Below are 19,577 nucleotides of genomic sequence, written 5' to 3'. Positions count from 1 at the left end.
CACTTAAGGCTTTCTTATCTCTCTTTGCTTTTCTCTGGAACTCTGCATTCAGTTCGGTGTATCTTTCCCTGCCTTTTGCTTCTCTTCTTTTCTCAGCTATCTGTAAGTCCTCCTCAGACAACCATTTGCCTTCCTGCATTTCTTCTTCTCAGGGATGGATTTGGTCACCACCTCCTGTACAGTGTAATGAACCTCCGTCCATAGTTCTTCAGGCACTCTGTCAACCAGATCTAGTCCCTTGAATCTATTTGTCACCTCCACTGTATAATCATAAGGGATTTGATTTAGGTCATACCTGAATGGCCAAGTGGTTTCCCTACTTTCTTTGAGCTTGAATTTTCCAATAAGGTGCTGATGGTCCGAGCCACAGTCAGCTCCAGGTCTTGATTTTGTTGACTGTATAGAGTTTCTCCATCTTCGGCTGCAAAGAATATAATCAAACTGATTTTGGTATTGACCACCTGGTGATGTCCACGTGTAGAGTTGTCTCTTACGTTGTTGGAAGAGGGTGTTTGCTCTCATCAGTATGTTCTCTTGGCGAAACTTTCGTAGCCTTTGCCCTGCTTCATTTTGTGCTCCAAGACCAAACATGCCTGTTACTCCAGGTATCTCTTGACTTCCTACTTTTGCATTCTAGTCCCGTATGATGAAAAGGACATTTGTTGTTGTTGTTGTTAGTTCTAGAAGGTCTTGTTTAGGTCTTCATAGAATTGTTCAACTTTAGCTTCTTTGGCATTAGTGGTTGGGGCCTAGACTTGAATTACTGTGATGTTGAATGGTTCGCCTTGGAGACGAACAGAGATCATTCTCTCATTTTTGAGACTGCACACAAGTACTGCATTTCAGACTCTTTTGTTGACTGTGAGCGCTACTCCATTTTATTCTAAGGGATTCTTGTCCACAGTAGTCAATATAATAGTCATCGTTATTAAATTCTCCCAGTCCCATTTTAGTTCAGTGATTCCTAAAATGCCAATGTTCACTCTTGCCACTTCTTTTTGGACCACATCCAATGTACCTTGATTCACGGACCTAACACAGGTTCCCACTCAATACTGTTCTTTACAGCATCGGACTTGACTCTCACCACCAGACACAGCACAGCTGGGCGTCCTATCCACTTTGGCTCAGCCTCTTCATTCTTTCTGAAGCTTTTTCTCTGCTCTTCCCCAGTAGCATACTGGACACCTACAGACCTGGGAGGCTCATCTTTCAGTGTCATATCTTTTTGCCTTTTCATATTGTTCATGGGGTTCTCAAGGCAAGAATACTGGATTGGTTTGCCATTCCCTTCTCCAGTGGACCACGTTTTGTCAGGCCCTGACTAGCAGGGACATGCCCTTCAGCTGTTCCATGTAGCTGGAGGACAGGCCCAGTGCCCTGGCTTATCCACTGCTGGTTCTCGTTGCGTGTAAATCTTCACTGGCTGCTGGGTGTGCTGGTCAACATTCCACCTGGGGGCCTGGGCAAAGGCCCTGCTGGAGCTGTTGGCTGGAGCTGACTGATGCTGGAGGAAGCCCAGGAGCGCAGGGCTCCCCAGGCTGTCTGCTGAAACTGCTCGCTCTAGGGCAATCCACAACCCAGCAGCCTGACTGTTGCCCCTGGCTGCCTACTACCTATACAGTTGTTATTTCATGTCACTGACTCTCTTTGGGCCTCAGCTTCCTCAGGACTTTTTAATGTTTTTGAATGTAGCCTGATAGGCTTGTTATTTACATTAAATAATATACATGTACAAACAATCTCTATACCAGGTGTTATATAAATGTTACATGTATATAATCATTATCTACTTGAAAATGAGCAATGTAAGAAGGGTGTGTGTGTGTATTTGTGTGGTTAATCCAAGACCATTCAGCCATTCTCTGCTACTCCCTCTTCCAACTCTCCTAAAGGCAGATTTATTAGGTAGTTTACTTATTATGCAACTGATATTCCAATTGCTATCAGAGCATTTATATCAAAGAGCCATGTACCTACCATATCTGGAATCCTCCAATTTATTCAAATTGAAGAATTTCTTTCCTGGTTGTGCAGGATCCAAAGGCTCAACAAGGTGTGCAAATGGGTTGCTCATGATTCCTGATGACCACGTGTCCCTGAAAAGGACAGAGAAAATTTAAGTTTCTACTCTCAAAGCTGGATCTTATTTATTCCAACGAGTATTTGCCCTCTTTAACAATTATGATACACATTGACTTCAAGAAATCACTTATCTTTTCAGAGTAGTGGGAAGGTGGGACACGAATACCAGAATGATATTCTTAGCAAAGAAAATGACCTCTGTGAAGCTCCTGTGAAAGCTAGCATTCACCTCTAAAGAGTATACAATCACAAACTTCTTTTGTCTTATATCTACAACTTTCCAACATGATTGCACTGATAAGACATGAGGAAAAAGCGAAATGAAGGAGGTGTCACATGGGAAATCGAAAACATATGAACATCTGAGCTGGATTCATGTTTTGCTTGATAGGAGGTAAGAGGTCTGGAGCAGGTGACATTGCACAACCATATAAAGCCTGAACTCTGGAAGAGCGGGCTTGGAAACAGCTGTTTTCTTTTGTAACTGCCTCTGCAGCATTTTAAATAAACTTGTTAGTTAGAAGTCTTCTGGACTCACTTTTACATACAGTAGCAAGACTGTGTTCACATCAAGGAATCTTTAAGGTATGTGCTGCTGCTGCTGCTAAGTCACTTCAGTCGTGTCCGACTCTGTGCGACCCCATAGACGGCAGCCCGCCAGGCTCCCATCCCTGGGATTCTCCAGGCAAGAACACTAGAGTGGGCTGGCATTTCCTTCTCCAATGCATGAAAGTGAAAAGTGAAAGTGAAATTGCTCAGTCGTGTCCGACTCTTCGCGACCCCATGGACTGTAGCCTACTAGGCTCCTCCGTCCATGGGATTTTCCAGGCAAGAGTACTGGAGTGGGGTGTCATTGCCTTCTCTGTAAGGTACCTGGTGGATAAGGTACCTGATGTATGTATAAAAGGCCAAACTCCCAATAAGTCTGGAGAGGACCCTCTACCCCAGCTCTGGGCAGAATTTCTCCTGTATCTTTTAATAAATTGTAAGTGATGAACAAAAAAGATCTGGCCTGCACCATACAGATAAACAGCGATTCAAATAACTATACGACTTAGAGCAAAACGCTCCAGGGTAGGAGTTGGAAGACTTGGTTTCTAGATCTACCTCTTTGGAGAAAATCCTTATCAGTCCATTCTTCTGTCTTAATTATTATACAAGAATAGTAAAATTTCCCTACTTAATCCAAGGTTTTATGAATAAATATTTAAAAGTTCAACCTATTTTGCAGATGACTGATATGAAATGATCAACATATTATTATAAAATGAAAAAAATGAAAAGATATGTATCTTGATACTGCTGCTGCTGCTGCTAAGTTGCTTCAGTCGTGTCCGACTCTGTGCAACCCCTTAGATGGCAGCCCACCAGGCTCCCTCGTCCCTGGGATTCTCCAGGCAAGAACACTGGAGTGGGTTGCCATTTCCTTCTCCAATGAGTGAAACTGAAAAGTCAAAGTGAAGTTGCTTAATCATGTCCGACTCTTAGCGACCCCATGGACTGCAGCCTACCAGGCTCCTCCGTCCAAGGGATTTTCCAGGCAAAAGTACTGGAGTGGGTTGCCACTGCCTTCTCCGGTATCTCAATAAACCCATCATAAATTGGAAATACCGTAAGCCGAAATGCATTTAATGTACTAAGCTACTGAACATCACAGCTTAGCCAAGCCTACCGCGGATACTCTTACGCTAGCTTACAGTGGGGCAAGATAACCTAACACAGAGTTGAATATCTCATGTAATGTACTGACTACTGAAAACGAGAAACAGTGGCTGTCTGAGTACAGAATGGCTGTGAGGTTGTTCCTCCCAGCGATGGCGTGATGACTGGGAGCTGCGGCTGCAGCTCCTCACCATCACAGCAGAGTACGGTACCGCCTAGCACCAGCAAGGACCCAAACTCAAGATTCAAAGTGTGTTTCTACTGAATGCCTATCGCTTTTGCACCAAAGTGGTAAAAAAAGAAATCGTAAGTTGAACCATTGTAAATCGAGGACCGTTTGTAGAGAAAACAACTGTTTGTGAGGATGAACAGTGACAGTGGGCCTTGTCTCCAGAGACAGGCCCGTATTTTCATCAAGACACAAAACAGATGGTTCCTTTAGGGAATGAGTGAGTGAAAGTTGCTCTGTCGTGTCCGGCTTTTTGTGACCCCATGGACTGCAGCCTGCTAGGCTCCTCTGTCCACAGGATGCTCTAGACAAGAATACTGGAGTGGGCTGCCATTCCCTTCTCCAGGGGATCTTTCCAACCCAGGGATCAAACCTGGGTCTCCTACACTGCACGCAGATTCTTTATTGTCTGAGCCACGAGGGAAGCCCCTTAAGAGGGACAGAAGCCTGAAAGTCAGGACTGGGAGGAGGACTCACATTCATCGTATATCCTTTGGTATTGTTTGCATTTTAAACTGAGTACAAATAAAGTTGTTTGAAAATGAGTTAAAAACTCATTTTCTTGAGAGAGAGAATGTGTTCGTTCACTCTGAAGTCCAGTGCTGGGCCGTTCTGATGAGAGGCAGCTGACTGAGGAGTAGCCCTGCCTTCCTGGGGCACCCCGTGCGGGAGGGCCAGGATGGCCCAGGCACCTGTAGTGGACAGGAGAGAATGCAGTGGAAAGCCATGTGTGTGTGACAGACAGTGTGTGTGAGTGGGTGTGGGTGTCTGTGTGTCTGTGTAGGGGAGCAGGGGACGGGTCTGACCAGCACCTTGTTGCTAGGAGAGGCTTCTTTCCCCCAGACCCACGTGGTTTTTTTTTTTTTTTTAAATCTTTATTGAGTTTGCTATAGTATTGCTTCTGCTGTGTATGTTCTGGTTTGGAGGCCTCAAGGCATGTGGGATCCCAGCTCCCCAGCCAGAGATGGATCCAGCACTCCCTGCATCGGATGGCAAAGTCTTAACCAGTGGGCCGCCGTGGAAGTCTCGTCCCACGTGGTTTTTGCTGGAGTTACCATTTGGTGGGGGAGACTGAAGGCCAAGTGCCTGCCTTCTCTAGGAATTCTGGAACTGAAACTAAAGAAAGGCCAGCAGGGGACACTGGGGCATGTTGCCACTCTATTTATAAAGTACACACCCCAGGTCATCTGCAGGAGAATTACCTGGGGATCCTTCTTGTTAACAATACACTCCTGGGTCCCACCGCTGCCCCCCAAGCTGCTGAATCAGAAGGGACTGGGGGAGCAGCAGGATCCAGTAATCTCCCGGGTGTCTCCGGCAGGTGTCCGGTGTGACAATCATTGCTGGACAGTGTGGAGGGGCAGGTGAGGAGCGCCCACTTGGCTCAGAAGGCAGCGAGGTACCACGGAAGGGAGATGTGTAAGGTGGCGGCGAATGAAACCAAAGCACCACCCCAGTTCAGGAAGGGGCCCTGAGCAAGGGAAGCAGGCAGCGCCCGGCCAGGCAGCTCAGGCATTGTCTGCCCAGCCAAGGGAGCAGCACCCACTTGGCTCCAGCCACAGGCGGCATGCAGGAATGCCAGCCCGGTGTGATGGTGTTCAAGCGAGGCTGGCAATCTGGATTTCCACCCAAACTCTCTTGATTTACAAATGTTGGTAACTAAATTTTCCTAAACGAAACGATTGAGTGGGCCTGCACCATGACGGCCAACCAAACACGCCCATGGGCGAGCCCTGACCTGCGTTCTCACTCAGCCTGGCAGGAGTTTTGGAGGAATGGTAGGAAACTAAAGAGAAAACTTGGGCAAGGAAACTCTGGAAGAGGTGGGGACCTTTTGCTGAACCAGGCATGGTGGGCAGGTCATATCTATAAAAAGTCTTAAGTCACACTGAATCGTTCCTGTTTCTCTGTCAAGCCCTAAAGGGGCTCAGTTTGCCAAAATTCTATGGGCAAACCAGTTGCTAAATTGTATTCATATTTGCCATGACGCGGTGAGGACTCAACGAGTCAGTTTGTTCCCCTGACGCTTACAAATGTGGGGTTCCCAGGTGGCGCTAGCAGTAAAGAACCTACTTGCCAATGCACAAGGCATGAGATGCACATTCGATCCCTCGGTCAGGAAGATCCCCTGGAGGAGGGCATGGCAACCCACTCCAGTGTTCTTGCCTGGAGAATCTCATGGACAGAGGAGCCTGGCAGGCTACAGTCCATGGGGTTGCAAGGAGTCGGACACGACTGAAGTGATTCAACACAGCTTACAGATGCCCCCAGCAGAACTCTGGAAGTCTTACATGATTCTTGCTGTTCCTACCACCCTACAAAGCCAGCTGGCATTTCAGGATGTATATACGTCTCCCTGGTGGCTCAGATGGTAAAGAATCTGCCCGCAGTGCGGGAGACTCGGGTTTGATCCCTGGATTGGGAAGATCCCCTGGAGAAGTAAATGGCAACCCACTCCAGTATTCTTGCCTGGAGAATCTCGTGAACAGAGAAGCCTGGCGGGCTGCAGTACATGGGGTCGCAAAGAGTCAGACATGTCTGAGCGACTTTCACTCATTCACTCACATATGGTGACCAGTGCGGCTCTTGTAGAAAATATGTTGTGTAACGCACTCTCCATCTACATCCTTTTTTCTTTAAAAACTAAATAATTATCTAGTTTCAGTCCATAAATGAAGGAAATCTTACTTGCAGAAGTTAGGAGACAGACAAACCAATTACTAATTACTAAGTATCAGGATGTACCATTGGCTTCATACCATCTTCTATAACCCTGGCCACAACTCTGTAAATTTCAGCCTATCATTACTCTCATTTTACAGCAGAAAAGACTGTGCTCTGAGACATGGATAGCTCGCCACAGGGCATACATCCAGTTAGAGGCAGAGGGAGGCTTTGATCTCTGGCTTTCTCTACCAGCTCCTTGGGGCCACCTCTCTAGGTGTGGCAACTCCTCATCTGAAGGAGGTGCTGGCTGGAGGCCACCAAGCAAGCCCTAGTGTTGATAAAAAGCCAGGAGACTTGTGGGCCTGCAAAATCCTCCTACATGCCTCAGTTTTGAACATGACGGTTGCCTTTCCTTCTTTCTAGGGCTCAGCCAGCACAGCGGCCTGGGCCGGGCATTGATTGCCACATGTCCCTTGCCACTCTGAGCCCCAGGTCAGTGGAAAGCAAGAGCAGCTGTGTTTTTGCAACCCCAAACTGGTTTTGCTTGGAAGTTGGGAAATGTCTACTCCCTGCCCCCCTCCCCCAACACCTGCTTTAAACCTGGAGGGTTTTGGAAATCAGAGCCACTCCACAGTTTCACTCACTCTATCGTTTGTATTTCAAATGACCTTATAGGAGTTCCCAGTGCTTCAGGAACCCCAAGAGGGAGCCAAAGTGACCACATTCCAAGCAGGGTGTGAGGAGAAGGATCTCTGCCTTGGGGACAAGCCAGACCAGAGTAGAATCTAGGCATCAGGGATATACGTAGGTCTGCCTGACCCTCGCCAGAACCCTCAAACCCCATCCCCAAGCCTCGAGTATTATTACTGCGGGATCTGTGATTTTGCTAGAAAGCCCACCAACTGGCCCGGGAATCCTGTCTGCTTCCACAGTCACAGAAACCACAGGCCCCACTGTTTCCATTCCTTTCCTCTCTACTCCGCATTGTTCCCTTTTCTCTGTTTTACCTAATTCCCATTCAGTACTAGTAAAAGAGAGGAATGAACAAACAGGATTGTTTTGGAGAGAGTGGAGTGTTATCCTGGGTTTTTTCTTTTATGGAAGGAGGAAAGGTTAGTGTATACATGGAAATATGTTCGGGTTGCTGCCTCTTCCGTTCCACCGAATAAGGTGGTACTGCATGGAGGCAAAGGATAAAAAGAGGAAAAGAAAAGCAGAAAAGAGATTTTTTTTTTAAAGAAAGGAAAGCAGGGGAAATGTTATATTTAAGCAGCGAGTTTGCAGCTCATTCAGCACTTGTCCTTCCTAAACGCTTGTGTTGAGAAGGCCAGAACTGCTGACCTTTGCCTCTGAATCAAGTGGGACCCAGGGACCGTTCTTAAACAAAAGGAATCCAAAAAGAGACCTTTGTACTCTACATCTGTGAACATTCTGAAAGAAAAGATAATTGTTTGGTAGAGAAATGGTGTTTCTCAAAGCTAACCCATCCTGAAATACCAGCTGGGTCACTTAGCATGATCCTTACAGGTACATTCTGTACATGGAGGAGTGGGAGTGGGGCAGGGAGTGCTGGACACCAGAATTTTAAAGTAAATCACTAAGAATACTAAACAGGAGGTATGGGTGGGCAGATCTGAGGCATTTACCAAGTGACCTGTGCTCCTTGTAAAAAGCTCAGTGCAGGGATCCTCTCCAGCCACAGACAACGTTGCTGCCAACTGACCTTTGGCCTCAGTTTGGGACACACGCAGACTTGGAGAGGCACCTGCGCTTGTGCATTTGCCACGCGGCATGAACCCATCACCATGTGTGCGTGTGCTCAGTCGCTCAGGCATGTCCGACTCTCTGTGACCCCAGGGACTGTGACCCACCAGGCTCCTCCGTCCGTGGGATTCTCCAGGCAAGAATACTGGAGTGGGTTGCCATGTCCTCCTCCAGGGGATCTTCCCAACCCAGGCAGGGATTGAACCCAGGTCTCCCGCATTGCAGGCAGATTCTTTTACCGTCTGAGCCATCAGGGAAGCCCACCACGCCCTAGGTGAGCATAGTAGATGCTGAGGATGTAATGAGATAAATCAGAGAATGTTGAGCCTTCATGAAAGAACCTTAGATATCACTAACATTTCCCTGATGAGGAAACAGAAGCCCTAAAAAGGTGATAGCCTGGGGGTCATAGGATTCTAAGTGGCAGAACGAGGAAGAAAACATATCTGATTTTCCTTCCAATTAAAAGTACATTTCCCTGGAAGGGGGGAAAAAACAACAACGTAAAATCCTACATAAATAGAGTTAGAAAAGCACTACTTAGACATATTACAGTCTTCTGGCACTTTCTTGAGTTAGTTTTATAATCATTCACTGAACCTTCTATGATTCAAAATTCCAGAGAACTAACTGACAGCCAAACTTTGGGAAAACAACTTGTGGTTAAGTTTTTAACCATCTGGATGTTCTGGATGACTAGTTTATTCCAAGAGAGGCAGAGGAGTAAGGTCAAATCAATCCTATAGATGTAAATAGCAGACTCACATACTATTGTATAAGTGAATAAATAAAAAAAGACATAAAGTTAAGGTATACAGATAGTTAACAGACACATGAAAAGATGTTCAACATGGCTTCTCATCAGAAAAACGCAAACCAAGACCACAATGTCAGTGGTTTTGCAAATCAAAACCAGTCTCACACCAATAAAAATGGCTATCATGAAAAGAAGACATCAGATGGCTAACAAACACATGAAAAGATGCTCAACATTACTCATTATCAGAGAAATGCAAATCAAAACCACAACAAGGTACCATTTCATGCCAGTCAGAATGGCTGCTATCCAAAAGTCTACAAACAATAAATGCTGGAGAGGGTGTGGAGAAAAGGGAACCCTCTTACACTGTTGGTGGGAATGCAAACTAGTACAGCCACTATGGAGAACAGTGTGGAGATTCCTTCAAAAACTGGAAATAGAACTGCCATATGACCCAGCAATCCCACTCCTGGGCATACACACTGAGGAAACCAGAATTGAAAGAGACACATGTACCCCAATGTTCATCGCAGCACTGTTTATGATAGCCAGGACATGGAAGCAACCTAGATGCCCATCAGCAGGCGAATGGATAAGGAAGCTGTGGTACATATACACAATGGAATATTACTCAGCCATTAAAAAGAATTCATTTGAATCAGTTTTAATGAGGTGGATGAAACTGGAGCCTATTATACAGAGTGAAGTAAGCCAGAAAGAAAAACACCAACACAGTATACTAACATATATATATGGAATTTAGAAAGATGGTAATGATAACCATATATACGAGACAGCAAAAGAGACACAGATGTATTGAACACTCTTTTGGACTCTGTGGGAGAAGGTGAGGGTGGGATGATTTGAGAGAGCAGCATTGAAACATGTATATTATCATATGTGAAACAGATCGCCAGTCCAGGTTGGATGCATGAGACAGGGTGCTCAGGGCTGGTGCACTGGGATGACCCACAGGGATGGGATGGGGAGGGAGGTGGGAGGGGGTTCAGGATGGGGAACACATGTACACCCATGGCGGATTCATGTCAATGTATGGCAAAACCACCACAATATTGTAATTAGCCTCCAATTAAAATAAATGAATTAAAATTTAAAAAAATATAGTATTAAAAAAAAAGGAAAAGACTCAATCTCATAATCTTGCAAGATAGGTGAATTAATAATATAACTATTTTTCATGGGAGAAAAAAAAAAAAAAAAAGACCACAAATAACAAATGGTGGTCAGGATGTGGGAAAAGGGAACCGTCATATGCTGTTGGTAGGAATGTCAACGGACACAGGCACTGTGGAAAATAGTATGGAGGTTCTCAAAACACTAAAACCAGAGCTAAAATATGATCCAGCAATTCCACTGCTGGGTATATATTTCAAAGGCAACACAAACACTAATTTGAAAAGATACATGTACTCCAACGTTCAAAGCAGTGTTCTTTACAATAACCAGGATATGGGAGCAACCTAAGTATCCATCAACAAATGAATGGATAAATAAGATATGATATATGAGATATATATATATATCTATATCTATATACGCATATATATAACATACATATGGGCTGGAAGAAGCACAAGCTGGAATCAAGATTGCCGAGAGAAATATTAATAACCTCAGATATGCAGATGACACCACCCTTATGGCAGAAAGTGAACAGGAACTAAAAAGTCTCTTGATGAAAGTGAAAGAAGAGAGTGAAAAAGTTGGCTTAAAGCTCAACATTCAGAAAACTAAGATCATGGCATCCGGTCCCATCACTTCATGGGGAAACAGTGGAAACAGTGTCATACTTTATTTTTTCGGGCTACAAAATCACTTCCTTGGAAGGACAGTTATGACCAACCTAGACAGCATGTTAAAAAGCAGAGATATTACTTTGCCAACAAAGGTCCGTCTAGTCAAGGCTATGGTTTTTCCAGTGGTCATGTATGGATGTGAGAGTTGGACTGTGAAGAAAGCTGAGCGCCGAAGAATTGATGCTTTTGAACTGTGGTGTTGGAGAAGACTCTTGAGAGTCCCTTGGACTGCAAGGAGATCCAACCAGTCCATCCTAAAGGAGACCAGTCCTGGGTGTTCATTGGAAGGACTGATGCTGAAGCTGAAACTCCAATACTTTGACCACCTCATGCGAAGAGTTGACTCATTGGAAAAGACCCTGATGCTGGGAGGGATTGAGGGCAGGAGGAGAAGGGACGACAGAGGATGAGATGGCTGGATGGCATCACCGACTCGATGGACATGAGTTTGTGATGGACAGGGAGGCCTGGCGTGCTGCGATTCATGGGGTCGCAAAGAGTCGGACACGACTGAGCAACTGAAATGAACTGAATATATATGTGTAATGGAATACTACTCAACATGAAGAAGAATGAAATTTTGCCATTTGTACCAACTAGACTTGATGGAAAGAAGTCAGACAAACACAATATATTACCACTTACATGTGGAATCGAAAGAATAAAACAAATGAACATAACAAGACAGAAACAGCACAAAACAGGCACATAGATCAACAGGGGAGGATGGAGGGCTCAGAAGTAAACTCACACACTGACGGTCAGCTAATCTACAATCAAGGAGGCAAGAATGTACATGCAGAAAAAACACTTTCTTCAATAAGTGGTACTGGGAAAACTGGACAGCTACGTGTGAAAGAATAACATTAGGGAATTTTCTAATACTATACACAGACTCAAAGTAGATTAAAAACCTAAATATAAGACCAGAAACCATAAAGCTCCTTGAAGAAAACATCACTGGGACACTCTCTGACATAAGCCATAGCAATATATTTTTGGGCCTGTCCCTCCTAAAGCAAAGGAAACAAAAGCAAAAATAAAAATAAATCACAGGACCTAAATATATAGTTTTTGCACAGCAAAGGACACCATTGGCAAAATGAAGACAACCTATGGAATGACAGAAAATATTTGCAAATAATATGACCAATAAAGGGTTAGTTAAAATTCAAAATACATAAACAGCTCATACAATTCAATACCAAAAAAAAAAAAAACCCAAACAACTCAATTAAAAAATAAGACCCAGAATAACCTATGTGAAATCTTAAAAATTAAACAAATTAGTGAATATTAAAAAAACCAAACTCACAGATATAGAGAACAAACTAGTGGTTAACAGCGGGGAAGAGAGACGGTGAGGAGGGCAAGACAGGGGTAGAGGATTTCGAGGTATAAATTACTATGTATAAAATAAGCTACAAAGGTATACTGTACAGCATGGGGATTACAGCCAATATTTTAGAATAACCATAAGTGGAGTATAACCTTTAGAAATTGCGAATCACTCTGTTATACACCTGAAACTTAGAAAAATATCAGAAAGATATTGGTACAGTAAAATAAAATTTTAAAAACAGATATTCATTGTGGAAACATTAGAATATGCAATTGAACAAAAAGAAGAAACTAAGTCATCCATAACACCATGGTGTGGAGTTTCATTGAACATGAATTTTAAATGTATTTGGATTTTTAAAAAATGGATGAGACTTTTAAACTGCTTTTTTCCCCCACTCATCAGTAGACCACAAACATCATGGAGCCATCATGTGATTTTTTTTTTCACGTGGTATTTTATATCACTTTTAACTACATCATAAAAATCTCTCCTTCAGACATATAATAATTTATTTAAATTTCTTATTATTAAAATATGTAGGTGATGTCCAAGCATTAACATTCAAACATTGCTTGCAATCTTTCTATACATTTCTTTATATAGGTCCTTAATCCATTTCCTCAAAATAAACCCTGAGCTTTTGGTTCCTAGAAGTAGGGCAGCTGGGGGAAGGATCTGATAGCTCCCTTTGGATGCACACCACCAGGCCGCCAGGGAAAGGCTGTACCAATTTTATGACCCTTCTCTGCAGCAGAGTAAAGACAGAAGTGCCTAACCGGGGAACATAACTTGTCTTTATCTTTTCCAAATTGAGAGATTAAAAAGTTAATCTTGGACATTTGTCTAATGGCTACTAAAGGTGAATACTTTTCCATCCTCCTGTCAGACATCTGAATTTCTTCTGTAAGCTCCCTGTCTGCCAGAAAGGCCAAACTGAGCAACGCTGAGATGGCCTCTGGTGACCAAATGTTCTCATATCCGAAGGGACTTCGCTGAGTTATTCCTGTGGATGAGACTCAGCTCTGTAACTCTGGAGAGGCAAGGACTGCCCTTGGCCTCTACCTGATCTCGAGACCTGTGGTCTACAAGATTCCCCTTTACATGAAGGGAGCCCTGACAACCTGATGTACAACTTGACCCCATGCTCAGGTGCACTGTGAACCTCGCTGGCTAGAGTCGCGCGAGTGACCGGTTCCTGACATCATGGGCAAAATCTCTCCTGGGATCAGTGAACTCTGCTACCTGTAACCCAGACCATTTCCAAGCCCAGGCAGCAGTCTTGCTAATGGCTTTGGTGAGGGAGACCGAGCAGCTTATGGGTAGCACACTGCTAAACTGCCGCTCTTGCTAGACTGTTGTTATAGTTGTTTAGTTGCTAAGTCATGTCTCTCTGTGACCCCAGGGACTGCAGCACACCTTCACTATCCCTCACTTCCCTGTCCTTGACTGTCTCCCAGAGTTTGCTCCAACTCACGTCCATTGAGTCAATGATGCCATCCAACAGCTCATCCTCTCTTGCCCTCTTCTCCTGCTGCCCCCCCGTCTTTTCTAGCAGCAGGGTCTTTCCCAGTGAGTCTGCTCTTCACATCATGTGGCCAAAGTACTGGAGTTTCAGCTTTAGCATCAGTCCTTCCAATGAATATTCAGGCTTGATTTCCTTTAGGATGGACTGGTTGGATCTCCTTGCAGTCCAAGGGACTCTCAAGAGTCTTCTCCAACACCACAGTTAGAAAGCATCAGTGCTTCAGTGCTCAGCCTTCTTTATGGTTGACCAACTCTCACATCCATACATGACTAATGGAAAAACCAGAGCTTTGACTAGACGGACCTTTGTCGGCGAAGTGATGTCTCTGCTTTTTTTTTTTTTTTAAAGATTTATTTATTTGGCTGTGGTGGGTCTTTGCTGCCGCACACAGGCTTTCTAGTTGCTGAGAGCGGGGACTACTCTTCAGTTGCAGTGCTTGGGCCTCTCATTGGGTGGCCTCTCCTGCTACGGAGCACAGGCTCTAGGGTGTGCGGGCTACAGTAGTTGTGGCCTACGGGCTCTAGAATGCTGGCACGTGAGATCTTCCCAGACTAGGGATTGAACCGGCATCCCCTGCATTGCACGGTGGATTCTTAACCACTGGACCACCAGGGAAGCCTCGTCTCTGCTTCAGGTTTACGCTGTCTAGGTTTGTCATAGCTTTTACTTCAAGGAGCAAGCATCTTTTAATTTCACTGCTGCAGTCATCATCTGCAGTGATTCTGGAGCCCAAGAAAATAAAGTCTGTCACTGTTTCCATTGTTTCCCCAACTATTTGCCATGAAGTGATAGGATTGGATGGCATGACCTTAGTTTTTTTCAATGTTGAGTTTTAAAGCAGTATTTTCACTCTCCTTCTTCACCCTCATCAAGAGGTTCTTTAGTTCCTTTTCACTTTCTACCATAAAGGTGGTGTTATCTGCATATCTGAGGTTATTGATATTTCTCCCAGCAATCTTGATTCCAGCTTGAGCTTCGTCCAGCCTGGAATGTCTTAAATGTACTCTGCAAAGAAGTTAAATAAGCAGGGTGAAAATATACAGCCTTCACGTACTCCTTTCCCATTTTGAACCAGTTCATTGTTCCATGTCCCATTCTAACTGTTGTTTCCTGACCTGCACACAGGTTTTGCAGGAAGCAAGTAAGGTGGTCTGGTATTCCCACGTTTTTAAGAATTTTCCACAGTTTGTTGTGATCCACACAGTCAAAGGCTTTAGCGTTGTCAACGAAGCAGATATTTTCTGGAATTCCTTTGCTTTTTCTATGATGCAATGGATGTTGGCAATTTGATCTCTGGCTCCTCTGCCTTTTCTAAATTCAGTTTCTACATCTGTAAGTTCTTGGTTCACGTACTACTGAAGCCTAGCTTGAAGGATTTAAGCATTACCTTGCAAGTGAAATGAGTGCAACTGTGTGGTAGTTTGAACATTCTTTGGCATTCTTTGCCCTTCTTCGGGATTGGAATGAAAACTAACCTTTTCCAGTCCTGTGGCCATTGCTGTGTTTTCCAAATTTGTTGGCATATTGAGTGCAGCACTTTAACAGCATCATCTTTTAGGATCTGAAATAGCTCAGCTGGAATTCCATCACCTCCACTAGCTTTGATCATAGTGATGGTTCCTAATGCCCACTTGACTTTGCATTCCAGGATGTCTGGCTCTAGGTGAGTGATCACACCACCATGGTTATCTGGGTCATTAAGACTTGTTTTGTACAGTTCTTCTGTGTATTCTTGCCACCTCTCCTTAATCTCTTCTGCTTCTGTTAGGTCCACACCATTTCTGTCCTTTAATGAAGGACAGAGGACTGCCTGTGACCACACACCAGCTGACAGTGATGGTATCTGTTTGGCACAGTCAGGTTTGTAGACATGTTTGCAACAGGCGAATGATTTTAGCTAAATGATGTGCTCGCTTTGGCAGCACATATACTAAAATTGATTTTAGCTAAATGCCAACAATCGGATAAAATACGACTCACCTTTTCAGGTCTCTTTCCAGCCTTTGGAGTATACAATTCTAATTATATTTAGCTGCTTCTGCTGTCAGAGTTGAATTCTCTTAGGTTATTTTGTGATAGAGAAAGAAGCATGGATGTGAACAAACCCTATGACCAACCACAGGATTCCCATGCACCAGCAGGAAGGAGCAGAGGAAAACTGTAACCCAGGCAGCAGAACTTCTGTCAGTAGTTCTGGGGCATGGGCTGGGGCATCTCTTGTGCCATCCAAACACTTCATTTAGGAAGAGATGGGAAGCTGGGGACAGACAGGTATGCACTGTGTATTTAAAATGGATAATCAACAAGGACCTACTGTAGGGCACAGGGAAGGCTGCTCAATGTTAGATGGCAGCCTGGATGGGAGGGGAGTGAGGGGAGAAGGGATACATGGATAGGTGTGGTTCAGGCCCTTCGCTGTTCACCTGCGACTACCACGGCATTGTTAATAGGCCGTACCCCAGTATAAAGTTAAAAATTAAAAAAAAAAACAACTATAGGGTGGGGAGAAAAGGGCTTGGGGGTGGGGTGGAGACTGTGCATATCAGTTCCCTGGAAAGTCTGTATAGTTTGAAAGGCTTTCAGGTGATTCACTGAGAATCTCTGTGCTATGGTCTAAAGTACAGACAACACACCCTCTGAATTATGTATTGAGCACATCTAAGACACACAGAGTGGATTTTTTAAAAATCTGTGCCAACATCAGAAAGAGGTTTCTTCTGTAGTTCAGATGGTTTATTCACCTGGCTTCTCACACTTTCCTAAATATATCCTTCCTGATTTTTCCTAGCTTCCAATCCAAAGTAACATAACATCACTGCATCTCTTAGAGTTTACTTCAGTTCACTCTCAAGATTAGCTGTGCTTCCTTTTCTTCTGTTTAAAGAGAAATTAATTGGTCCCGCTCCCAAACTGACTGCTGTGTATCTAAACATCATGCTACTTATAAACAGCTTTTTGTCAAAAGTGAGATTCCAAGGATGTCTATGTAAATATAAACAAGATTGAGGTCAGAACCATTCAGGCCAGCAAACCACCATGGCAGGTCGACTTGGTTCTTTTACAAACGAGAGAGCTAGAAATGTTAGTTTTTCGCTTTATTTGATGCAGATGATCTGGGAAGCTGGAATAGCTAAATATCTCTGAATTTTCCCAGCATGTGTGTGTCAGTCACTCAGTTGTGTCCGACTCTTAGCGACCCCATGAACTGTAGCCTGCTAGGCTCCTCTGTCCATGGAATTCTCTAGGCAAGACTACTGGTGTGGGTTGCCATTTCCTTCTCCATGGGATCTTCTCAACCCAGGGACTGAACCCAGGTCTTCTGTATTGCAGGCAGATTCTTTACTGTCTGAGCCACCAGAGAAGCCCAATTTTCAGAGACCAAATCATTTCTTGATCTTCCTAGCTGTCCATAAAAGTACTGGGGGGGGAGGGGGGGACACGAAAAACAATACAAAAATCTCTTAAATGTGATACTTGCAACCAAAAGAATTTTAAAGAAGTCATAAGTGCAATTATCTATTTTGGGAGAGAATGGAGGAAAAAAAAACAGGTAGTGCTGTTATATGAAAAATGGGGCAAGAAAGGATGGTCATGTCCTAGGTCTCGCGTGGCCAAGTGAGGGCCCTTGGCTTTGTGCAGGAAAGAATTCAAGGTGAGCCACAGTAAAGTGAAAATGGGTTTATTTAGAGAGATACACACTCTGTCTACATACACCATCTCAGAAGGTGAGAGGTGGCCCTAGGGCATGGGGTCCTCTTGGAAAGTTAGACCAGACCCCGGGTGTAGGGGTGGTTAGTTTCTATGGACTGGGGAATTTCACTGGATACTGAGGAGGAGGAATATTCTAACTATCTTGGTGAGGGGGTGGGGATTTCCAGGAATTGGGGCAACTCCCGCTTTTTTCCTTTTTATGGTTGGCCCTATAACTTCATGGCACCTGTGAGACATTTAGCATATGCTAATGTATTACAGGGCTTCCCTGGTGGCTCAGATGGTAAAGAATCTGCCTGCAATGCAGGAGACCCATATTCACTTCCTGGGTCAGGAAGACTGCTGGCGAAGGGAATGGCAACCCACTCCAGTATTATTACCTGGAGAATTCCAAGGACAGAGGAGCCTGGTGGGCTACAGTCCATGAGATCCCAAACAGTCAGACACGACTGAGCATTAATGTGTTACAGTGAGTGTATAATGAGGCTCAAGGTCTATGGGAAATTGAATCTTCTGCCATCTTGGACCTAGTGGTTCCTAACCAGTTTCTGTCACATCCTTAGGGTATGTTATTCTTTCGAAGGTTGCACCCTGTCCTCTTCCCTCCTGTCTCAGTGCAGAAGGAGGGTCTTGGAGAAAGAATGGCTTTATAACAATATTAGCAAACCCATCAGCACGTTTTTCTTGGGCACTAATTAATGCAAGGTGCACGTTACATCACAAAAATTAATGCGACTCTGCCTTCAGAAAGCTTTGCAGTCACACAATAACTTGTCACTCTGGGTTACAATTTTAACTTATCACGAGTTAACTTATCACAACTTAACTTATTACAATTTTAACTAACTCTTTTGTCTCATCCTGGACCACTGGCCAGAGTGCTCCACATATATTCCCAGAGTTTTTAAAAGAGCTGTAACAGTTTTTGAATGATTTAGTTTCATTTGAAATAAGCCACAGAGCCTTTCTGAACCTCAGTTTCCCAGTCTGTAACACAGGGTTATTTGATGATCTAAAAAGTCCCTTCTGGGTGAAAAAAATTCTATAATTCATTCATTCATTTGTTCAATGTATCTTTACATTAACTGTAATATGTTTTAGGCACTCAGGAACAAAATTGACAAAGTTCCCTCATGGTGCTTCCATTTCAGTAGAGGGAGACTAAACAAATAAATACAGAAACAGAATGTCAGACTGTGACCAGTTCCATGGATAAAGCAGGACAAGGCAGTAGGGCATGTTCTGTGAAGCGTTATTAGGAGATCAAAGAGGACCTCACTGACATGGAGCCACTTGGGAAAAACTGAGAGGGAAGTGAGGGGAATCTGGAGGAGGGGTCAGATCACGTGCAAAGGCCCTGAGGTGGGTCTGAGGGAAGGCAGAACGGGGTGAGCAAGGGCCGAAAAGCAAAAGACTGAGGTGGGCTGCAGCAGAGTCAGTCACTGTAGGAACTCGGACTAAGGACCAACCACAAAGTGCTCTCCTAACTTCACACATGGTTTAAACTGTACATTTCCAACCCCAGAATTTAGATTTGGTGGGTAGCAACTCATAATATGAAAACATTTGATTGTCATTTAAGAAGTAGCTACTTCCTGAAATCTAAACTTTCTGTTCCTCCAAACTTCATTAAGTAACATTGGAAATTTTCAGGATGTATCATAGAAGTGATCATGACTCACTCATCAGATGGGCATAGCCAGAGCCAAAGGCAGTGGTCAGAATTTGGGTGGACCAGAGCCCTGTGACCACGGCACTGTCTGATCAAGCATCCCTCGCCTCTTTGAGGCTCAGAGCCCAAGATGGCACAACATCACATGCAATTCCCAAGACAGAAAGCTTGCCTGACACATCTTTTAAGCTCATTTTAAATTAACTATAGTAGCACAAACCCCAAAGAACAGAAATAGTTATTTTTCTTTTCTGGTATCACTACAAGCTAATATAAATAGTTTCACAAGAAAGTCTTGGTGAACTTCCCATTTATCATTCTGGAGATGCAATGAGAAAGG

The 19,577-nt window shown here is 44.1% G+C and overlaps 1 protein-coding gene across 1 annotated transcript in view; it reads right to left on the bottom strand.

The window, feature by feature from the left end:
- Window positions 1–19,577, bottom strand: part of LOC122453014 (cytoplasmic aconitate hydratase) — a 66,062-nt gene that overhangs the window by 37,969 nt on the left and 8,516 nt on the right. The window contains exon 2 of the mRNA XM_043486813.1: window positions 1,981–2,099. Coding sequence (XP_043342748.1) covers window positions 1,981–2,077 — 97 coding nt within the window. The 5' untranslated portion in view covers window positions 2,078–2,099. The remainder of the gene's footprint in view (window positions 1–1,980; window positions 2,100–19,577) is intronic.

The sequence above is a fragment of the Cervus canadensis genome, chromosome 14 (assembly GCF_019320065.1).
Source record: "Cervus canadensis isolate Bull #8, Minnesota chromosome 14, ASM1932006v1, whole genome shotgun sequence".
NCBI lineage: Eukaryota > Metazoa > Chordata > Mammalia > Artiodactyla > Cervidae > Cervus > Cervus canadensis.
This window is presented reverse-complemented; position numbering and strand designations above follow the sequence as displayed.